Source organism: Sesamum indicum, linkage group LG6 (assembly GCF_026168435.1).
Source record: "Sesamum indicum cultivar Baizhima isolate 11 linkage group LG6, ASM2616843v1, whole genome shotgun sequence".
Classification (NCBI taxonomy): Eukaryota; Viridiplantae; Streptophyta; class Magnoliopsida; order Lamiales; family Pedaliaceae; genus Sesamum; species Sesamum indicum.
The window spans coordinates 14486778-14497132 of NC_142662.1; the positions used below are offsets into that span (position 1 = coordinate 14486778).

The window sequence follows — 10355 nt, forward strand, 5'->3', positions numbered from 1 at the left end:
AATATACAGGATAAGTCAAAAGATTTGTGATACTTCGCTTAATTTAGAGAAACTATAGGATATATAAAGAATACACCAACCCTAGGAATCCATTGGTTTAATTGTGGATCCAAGACAACGAACAAAGATTTGAGTCTTAGATTTTGTATTTCAAATCTTCTATATCTAGAGATATATATGCTTCTTGAACTGTTTTTATGTTGTGCAATTTACTGTGTTAAATGTAGTTGCTTTTCTTGCTATAGGGGTAAATGATTCAAATCAAGTCGAACACATCATTGTTCAAACTTATTTGAATTAATAGTGAGTTTGAAAAACTGCATTTTAATTTGGTATGATTATTGCTCTAATCAAGTTAAAATGAGTTTTAATTGAATCAAACATGAATCAAGTTCGAATAGACTTATATTTTTAAATATATTTTATTATTTTTCACTAATGTAATTGAGTTCGAGTAGAGCGTGAAAGCCTATCGAACAAAAGATTTATTTTAAATTTATTTTGTTAAGTATAATAAGTTGAATTTAACGAGCTTTTATCAATTAATTTTAACCAAGTATCAAGTAATTCATACTATATAAATCAATTTGTCAATTTAGTTTTCCTGCACTATTTATTATCTTTATTGTTTAATTTTTTATAAATCAAAATATTTATATTAATTTATTATCTTAATATATATTTTTAAGTACTTTTTTAAACTACCAAAACTAATAATACTATTTATATAAATATTTTAGTTTGACTCATTTTAAAAATTATGACATACAGAGGATATGTCACACTTACTAATACTATATATAATTGAGCAGGGTGAATTGATGTTTTAGTTAATTTGGTATGCCAATTTTAATATTTAATTTATTAATTTATTTATTATTTTCACACCCATCCACTCTTCTAACTTCTCATTCCTCCACTATGGTTTGATAATTACTTTTTTTTTTTTATACATCTGTTTTGACATAATTTTTTTATAAACTTAATTAATATTATTTTATATATACTTTATTAAATAATATATATAATTAAATATAAAATAATATTATAAAATTTACAAACACATGATGCGTGCCACATATTACTAGTTTCATTTAAGTTTTAGCCCTATGCTTGCGTGGTCAGTCCTCGCTATGTTTGAACTAGTCAAATAAGATGACTTTACAAATAAATCATTATCCATAAAATGTGTTATTTTTCAGCCCACTGCTAAATAAATAAGACGGAATGAACTCAAACTACTCGATTATAATTGCATAATTTTTCATCTGATATTTTTATTAGCATAAATTACAATGGGCTCTCTGGAATGTGTCATAATAACCAATAATTTGTTTATTTGAAAAAATTTCAAATACCCTCATGAAATTAAAGATCACCTAATAAATACCCTTCGTTATAGCCCATCGTAGAGGTACTTGTCAGACAACTATTAATTTCGAAAAGTATTTGTAATTTTGCAAACAACAAGAGATATTTATAATTAATGTAAACCTCATGAGAACCCATTGTAAATCCTTTTATCAACTCTGAAAGCACTACAAGAATCATGTGAATATCTACAAAAATTATAAAAAGAGAGTAAATATTGACGATTAGCAATGAATTTAGTAAGGGATAATTTTTTTTTTAAAAAGTTCTTTTGGTTCCGAAATTGATATAACAAGAAAATATTATGTTGCTAATTCGTATTGCAAAACTTCGATACTAACCTTGATAAAAATTGTAAACTTACCACTAAGTTTTCGCTGCAAAACTTATAGCTGAAAAATATACAAAAATAAATAGCCGATTGTATCATAATCAATATATATTAGCAAGAAATACATACAATGCTAAATAATTTGATTTTTTTACTAAAATATTAAGTGACAAAATCAACAAATTTATTGCTTCCTATTAGTAGGAACAAAGATATTCTTTGTTGATTAGCGTGATTACTTTTATTAGTATATTTTCTAGTAAAATGAGGAAAAAAGAGAGAGAGAGAGACAAATACATAAATTAGTATTTTTTTGCAAGGAATTCGTGGCGTTGCAATTATTCTACCATAAACTCTTTTAGACAAGCTACTATAGCTACTTACACCAAGAAAACCAACACACTACAAATTACATCTAAATGTTCTTATCCAACAATTCAAGGATGTACAGACTTTTGGTCATCTGAATTTGAGATTTCAATTGACCATTGTGCACGAAAAGTGATTATTACAAGTCACTACTATTCTAGTTCTAAACCCAACCTTATTCTCCCCTCCCACTTTTACATCTTTGTAATAAAAGAAACCACTGAAAAGAGAACCCATGCAAGAAAAACAGAGATTAGGGTAATCTTGGCAGGCATTCTTCCTTTATCTGTCCTCAAGAAAATGGCTTCATAAACCGGCCAGCTATTCACCGTCCCAAAACATGCAAGAACCATTTGGACAAACATTTCATCCAAGTTATGTCTCCCGCTCAAGACTTGTGAAAATCCCCAGAAAAATGCGGCTAAATTTATGATTGCAGCGGTCGATAATGGCACAAACATGGGAGAGGGAACTCCAAACTCGAACTTCCCTTCATCGTACCTCTTTTTCAGTTCGTCGTCGTTTACTTTGCTGGTCACATTGAATGATCTTGTGGCGATGCCCAAGTGATTGCTTATGTATTCTAACGTTCCAAACAAGTCGGACGAAAGTCCTCGTATGAGCCACATTCTTTGATCGCTCCACCACCTTAGGGTTGTGCCTTTGGCTAAGACGAACTCCACATAGTCTTGTCCATAGGCCCCAAGAAATAGGAACACATACAAGAAAAACCACGACTCAGATACCTGTAATAATTACAAGATCAGCTTAATTAAGTGCATTTCTTCAGTCATTTTAGCAAATTCCAGCCAGTTCTGTTCTAAATATATGAAACTTTTAAATTACAGGACAACATTGCCGAAATAGTTTTATATAGGACTACAGTTGCCACTCTCTCATACTTATAAAACTAAAATTATGATTTTTCGTAATATTCTATACTTGAACCCTCTTACATACTTATATGTCGATATTATATTTGGCTGAAAAAGAAAATCAATATCTCTAGTTGGAACGTTTTTAAATTCACCCTTAGACCCGAGCACTAGAATTTAAATAAAGTAAAGTATTTCATGTATGATAATTTTGCTTGTGTACCTTCGGGAAAATGGAGAAATTGTTGAGCATGGTAGTTTGAGGGAGGAATGCATAGACCATAATAGGAAAAGACCACATGGGCCCGAAAGCATAGTAAGAATAACAATGCGCCATCAACGGCCCGAGAAATCGTGTACCAAACGTTAACGTGCTGTACTTCGACAAAGCAACTTCAAGAAGGCCTACGGACCATCGCTTGGTTTGGGTTACCACGTCGTTGAGGGCGATTGGCATCTCGGACAAAAACGCAGGCCTTTCCGGGCTGCAATACACGGACTTCCATCCCTCACAGTGTAGCCGATAACCGGTGTAGTAGTCCTCCACCAGTGAGCCATACCTAAACCCTATCTGCAATAATTGAGCATAAAGGGAAATGTAAGCAACTCTTTGGTGATTCTGTAAATGTGCAAATTATCTCTTTATAAAAAAAGAAATAGCAATTTACCTCTATGTGTTTTTTAAAACAGCAATTTATTACCTCTTTATGTCAGGGAGGTAAATTGAATTATTTTGAAAAGTATAGGAGGATAAATTGTTATATATTTTTTATAGAGGAATAATTTACACATTTACAATAACACAGGAAGTAACATGCTATTCACCGAATTTTTGTCCTCACATAACATAACTAGTACTTATACTATAACATAATAATAGATGAACTCTAACCTTGGAGCCCCACTTGGTTTGACTCTCATACTCACAACTTGCCACATGATGGGCAAGCTCTAAGATAGCCCGATCGTTAACGGGCTTCTCGACAGTATAATTCGGGCCTAATTCAGGGATTTCAGGCACAATCGGTGATGATGGGCAGCCATGAAAAGCCCGTCGATTGAAGAATGTACCAGTCCCAAAGTAGTCAGGGCCAGACAGTCCGTTCAAGCCCATTGGATTAATATGATACGCACGCTTCATTTCCGAGCTGTAAATGTCAGCCTTGTTAAACCCACTGAAACAAACGGGGAACTGAACATACGCTAAGTTGGGGCGGAATGAATTGTCCATGAAGTAGCATAGCATTTTGAGGGGTGTTGATGGATCATTAGAGACCATGTCACAATCCAAGGTCAGAATTGTTGGGGCATTTGTCATCACTGCTGATACTCGGAGCTTCAAAGAACACAAAAACGTGATAGGAAGCACGTTTTAGGTATGCATCAATCATCCATGTACAAAGCATCGAAGGTAATGAACTTAGCCTAATGCACTTGTCTTAATTGAATGTGCGGCTGGTGATCCGGATGAATCACTCTAACCATTTTTTCAAGGTGAATCTCGATAGGTCAACCTTTACATCACATGTATATATATGGAAAAAAAATATAATTTTATTTTATTTTATAAGATAATTATATTATTTTATTATTTTCAAATATAACTACAAATTGTTGATTATAATTATATCAAGGATCATCAGCAATATCTGTAGTTATATTTAAAATTGTTAATTATTTTATTTATTTATTTATAATAAAGTCCGTTCAATATTATATTTTTTTAATATTTTATCAATTTATTTTAAAAAAATTAAATTTCAATAAGCATAAAGTTAATATAATTTCAATATTTGTCAAACAACAAGGGGGTTTTATAATTGTACACAACCTCCAATGAGTGATCAAGCGTAATTTATCCTAATTATAATAATTAATAAGTGACAATATATCTGAAAAAATAAATAAAACTAGCTGATTCATGATCTTTAAACAATACATTTGATCTCAAATTGACTTAAAAAGTTAAATAGCATATGAACTTGAATTTTATTAAATGTCAAATTTGTCAAACTCCAATTAAATTAATTTATCAAATTCGCGAACCAATTCTATTGGAGTATACACACACTAGTATGTGCAAGAAGATGTTAGAGTAGGTATTAATTGGTTACCAGAACATTAAGGGCTCCAGCCTTAAAATGATGGGGAGATGTGGGGCTCTTCTGTCTGGATACATAGATGAGATTTGGCAGGCAACAGCCCCCAACATCCTTCTCTTCACTACTTTCCGACAAAACCTGTACTTCGTACATGCTTGTCTTAGAAACATAGAAGGAATGCTTATCCATCACTCCTCCGAGTGTATATAGATGAAACTATTTCTAAAAGAAACGATTATTATTTATACTGTAAAAACTGATGTAATTGGTCAGTGTTCATCGATATTTACAATGGTTTTATTTATAATCAAAGCCTTTAATTATCATAGTTTTAGCTTATATGGTCAAAACATGATGATTTTTAGTTGTAACCTATACAAATTTTGATATCATCTATTGCAACAAATTGCTAATTAATAGTCGTTGTGCCGTTATGATTAATTATTACTCACTATAGTTTTTTACTTCAAATGACATTAATGTTTGACAAAAAATCATATTTCTTTAAAGGTTATTGTGGAGACAAAAAAGATGAAGTGAAAGCAAGAAAACTTGAAGAACATACAGAAAAATTTACGGGGTACAATTAGTATATTTGACCTATGTCAGGAGTAATGAGAGAAATTTTTTTATTTTTATTCAGGCTACATTTAGATTGATAGATTGGATTTGAGGGAATGATTTGGATAAATTATTTCAAATGACTAATATCAAAAGAATCTGAATTCCATCAATATTCACCAACACATAGTTCAAAAGTAGAGTTGAGGGATTTCAAATTAAATCCTTTGAATTTAAATGATTCAAATAAATTCAAGGGATTTATTATTAATTAAAGATATGAAATCCATAATTTCAAATCTATAAATTTGAATGAAAATTGCTGCAATATACCACAGAAACCCTAAAAATGTTTTTTCTTTTTTATAAATACTGGTAATTTGTAGCACACCCTATTTGTGTGCAAATTCTATAATACTCTTTAGAATAAAATACTGATTATTTAATTAAATATACACAAAATCATAAGTTAATATTAAATTTATAAGAATTTTAATGGCATAAAAGATGAAATTATAAAAAATAAAAAACTATCAAAAGATAGTCGGGATGGGAAGTTCAATGAATAAATAAATAAAATATTATAAATAGATCGAAAAAAAGACACCAAAAAAGTGATCTCGCTTAATATACAATGTGCATTAGTTCGAAACTTCAATCGAGCTTCCAAAAATTCGAGTTGGAACATAAATCATTCAAGAAAAAAAAAAAAAAGAAAGAGGATAGAGTAAAACTTGGTAGTACTTGACCTGAATGATAGGAGGATGATGGTGTATGGTAAAATCTTTGGTTTTGTATATGCCAAAAGCTTCTTCATGCTCACTGCTAATTTTGTACTCTTCAGTAATGTATCCTGTCTTAACCACATTTTCTACTCTTGTTTTCATATTCTCATACATTTCCTGCATCAAACAAAATCAAGATTACCCTTATATTCAATCACCATTGCCCCCAAACATATCCTTATTCAGTGCAGAATGTATCCAATACATGAATGACTCAGTACAGACTTTTTGTGTAAATTATCCATATACTCACAGGGACTCCTTGTTTGGTTTGTGTGATAATAATAGGTACGATGGGATTTTGTGGGATAGAAAATGAACGATGATTAATTTCATATTCGTTCTATGTTGTTTGATTTTACATGTCGTATGTATGATATTCCATGATAGTATAATATGAAGTTTGGATGAAAGAATTACAAAAATATGATTAAATGCAAAAGACCATTAAGAATATCATTTTCATAAATTTTAATTTATGTTACTAATTAGAAAAGATGTATAATATTTGATAATAGAGAGAGAGCTTAATTTTTTTTTACAAAAATTTAAAAAAGTTGGCGAACATTCTACTTTTCGAAAGTATGGAAAAAATGCGACTCATAAAATTTTTATTGTAATTTGATCATTTTCTGAAATAATTAGATATCCTTCAAACCAAACTTTAGGTAAATTATCTGTAGTCATTTTATAGGTGTCACATTATTTTAAAGTAAAAACTGTCGACAACAAGGTGAAAAGAAGAGAAATGACCACATGGGGGAGACTATATTTGTTAGATGGAAGCAAACATTAGGAGTGCTAAATATTTTTTTTTCAGATAATAGAGAATTTACGTATAATTATATCTAATATGGGGGAAGGAGAGTGTAATTATCCCTACTATTTATTTTGGGCCTCATTGCTTATGGGATTCACAAAAATAGTCTCATAACTTGCAAAAGATTTCATTTTCAATTATTTTGCCAACTTTCATTAGAAAATTGACGGGAAAAAAACACGAGCAGATCATGTGTCGATTATCTTTTCAGAATGGAGAAAAATTCCACTGCACGACTATATGATAAATTCCTAATGTAAGTTGGAAGGAAGATTAAAAGGGAGATGTTTTTTAAGTTATGTAGCTATTTTTAAAAATTCTTTAAAAATATTATAAGAAAGTGACTCAATAGTTATGAAAAAGCAATCAGCGTCGAATTAATCAAGTAAAAATTTTCATTGCTGATTTACCTTATTTAATAAATAGCTCGACACAGATTATAATATCAAATTTTTTCAGAGTTAATGAACCATTTTTTTATAATGAGAGCTTGAATTATAGAATGAAAAATGTAATTTTTCAGACCAACCCTCAAGAAATAAAATATAAATATGATTGAGAGTAAAAAATATTGTAGTCAACCTTAGGTTAAATTATAGGTATCAATAGTATTATAGTAATCGATCACATCTCCCTATAAATTATAAAGTATATCAATTATGCTTCAAGTTAACATCGAAATTCCGTAAGTGGACCGAATTACACGATGGTGACTTCATGATCCAAGAAAGCCATATAAATTTTAAGTCTCGTCCTCTTCTTCTTTGTAATTTACGTACTTTTCACGTAGAAAAGAATCAAAATTTTTAAAGGGTGAGTAGTGATTTACCTTTCTTTTTTTTTTTTTATATGGTAAATGAGTAAAATGTTTCCTTATGAAAATAATTAGCGATTTATCCTCCTATATTTTTAAAATAGAGTAATTTATCTCTTGATTTAAGGAGATAAATTATTTTATTTTAAAAAATACAGAAAGGTGATTTGATAATTTTTTTGTAAGAAAGTAATTCGTTTATTTGCAATATCACATTGAGAATGTTTGTATTTTCCCCAAATTTTTAATAATAGTTTGGAAAAAATGCAATAAAGTCCTGTGATATTTAAAATGAGCATACTATATACAAAACAAAAACAATTAATTCATTTCTCTGTATTTTTTGAAATGATGTTAACTTACTAATTTGTCTAAAAAAATAAATTATTTTATTTTAAAAATTACATTAAATTAAATTATTATTTTATTTTTATAAAAAAATAATTTGTTCATTTATAATATTATATGGATAATTGAATTAAGCCACCTAATAAATAGGGCCGTCCTTGTCACGACCAAATTACACTCACCTTAATTTTCGCAGTCTCAGAGTTGCGGCCAGCAAGGTCCGACCCGAAATAGGCTTCCGGGCACCTCTCCAAGACCCGATTCTCCTTGCAGAACGGCAGCCACACCTTCCCAAACTTAGCGGCCTCCATCAGAGCAAAGAGAGTCAGCTCCGACCCGCCATCATCCGACACGTAAATCGACAGCTTCTCCGTTGGATAATCGTATGCCATCACCGACAGGGCGGTGGCAGCCACCCTCATGGGCGGCTCCTTGTACGGGTCCGCCGTGCATATGAACACGTCCAGTGCTGGGAAATCCTCCGGCCGATTTATAACTTTTTGGAGGTTTTCGGGGAAGGGTTTCGTGGTGACGGGGTTCATGCGGAAGGCCTGTGAGTTCAGCCACATGAAAGCGAGGATAATATCGGACATAACCATGGAAAGGGTTGTTAAGAAAGAAGGAAAGCTGGTGGTGGGGCTCCGGAGGAGGGTTTGTACGTGGTGGTAGAGCACGGCGGAGATGGCGGCGGAGTAGACTAGAGCGAAAGCTCGGTTGAAAATCCGGCGGGGAAGGAGCCTGGATAAGTTAAGTTGGAGAGTTGCTTCTGCATATTCCATATCTTGGGGGTTTCTAAGGGAGGCGTTTTGGGGCATATGGGTTTGTCTATGTAGTACTCCATTAATCCAAAGTAAAGTATTGAGTTATAGATAAACATTTAAGAAATTTAAAATAATATTCTAATATTGTGTTTTAAAATACTGATTGAAAGTTACTATATTAAATTAGAAAAAATTACATTTTTTCCGGTAAATTTAGTACTTTTGATTTTATAATTTACTTTATTTACACATTTGGTCTTTTTTTTTTAGATGAATTCAATAGTAAACATCTTACATTTGGTCTGATATAGACAAAATTTAGCCGTATATTAACAATTTTAGTCCCCTTTATACATTAATAGTTTTCATTTTTGTCCTATAATTATACATCGTTGGGACTAAAATTGTTAATATGAAGTTAAATTTAAAAAAAAAGGGACCAAATATAAAATATTTATGACTGAATTTGTCAATATATATATATAAGAGAATAAGTTACAAAACAAAAAGTGCAATTTTACTATTAAATTGTTATTTGAACAGAATGATATGTTTAAGAAAAGGTTTTTTTATTTTGAGACATTTCAAAGGCCTGTTTGATTATAGAGTAAAAAGTTTGGGAAAATATATTCTGTCCACCGAAAAATCGCCGGACCCCAACTTTGTCCCCAGAAACTACCGCCAAAGGTCAAGAACTTTACCGATTGCACAATCACACAAGCCACTAAGGCAATCAGAACCACAAAGGTTCTATCACAAATCCACAAAGGAAAATGCGACAAAGGCTTTAAAGAAACCACAAAGGTTACGCCACAAAGGTTGTTTCAGAGTTTCAGAGAGAAAGGTAGAAGAGAGATAGTTTAGGGTCAGCTTATCCCCTCGAGCCATAATGGACCAGCCATATAAAGAGGCTGTCCATTAATGGCCAGATAACGGCCATTATTGGGAAAGGGAAGACTCACAGAACCCCAAGGGTTATGGGAAGAACCCAAAAGGTCAGGGAGGAGAAGAGCAGTCGGGGAAGGAGAAGTGAGGGAAAAATAGATTAGGGTGAAACTGAAGTAGGGTATAAATATTTAGGGTAGACGGGTCAAACCTTAGTGGGTCGGGTCAAGTGGATAAATGGCCCAGTGGGCCAAGTGTGATTTGGCTGTCCAGGTTAAAGGCCCAGCCTTTGGTTTGGGCCAAATTATTCTAACAATTTCCACCTTGGTCCAA

General features: G+C 31.7%; 1 protein-coding gene across 1 annotated transcript; it reads right to left on the minus strand.

Annotated features, from left to right (window-relative positions):
• Window positions 1-1988: 1988 nt before the first annotated feature.
• Window positions 1989-9216, minus strand: LOC105164490 (cellulose synthase-like protein G3). Its single transcript, XM_020694927.2, has 6 exons — window positions 8559-9216; window positions 6359-6511; window positions 5061-5186; window positions 3839-4282; window positions 3170-3517; window positions 1989-2817 (listed from the first exon to the last, which is right to left on the minus strand). Exons 1-6 carry the CDS (start codon window positions 9189-9191, stop codon window positions 2266-2268), a joined length of 2256 nt encoding a protein of 751 aa, XP_020550586.2. The 5' UTR covers window positions 9192-9216; the 3' UTR covers window positions 1989-2265.
• Between the last annotated feature and the right edge of the window lie 1139 nt (window positions 9217-10355).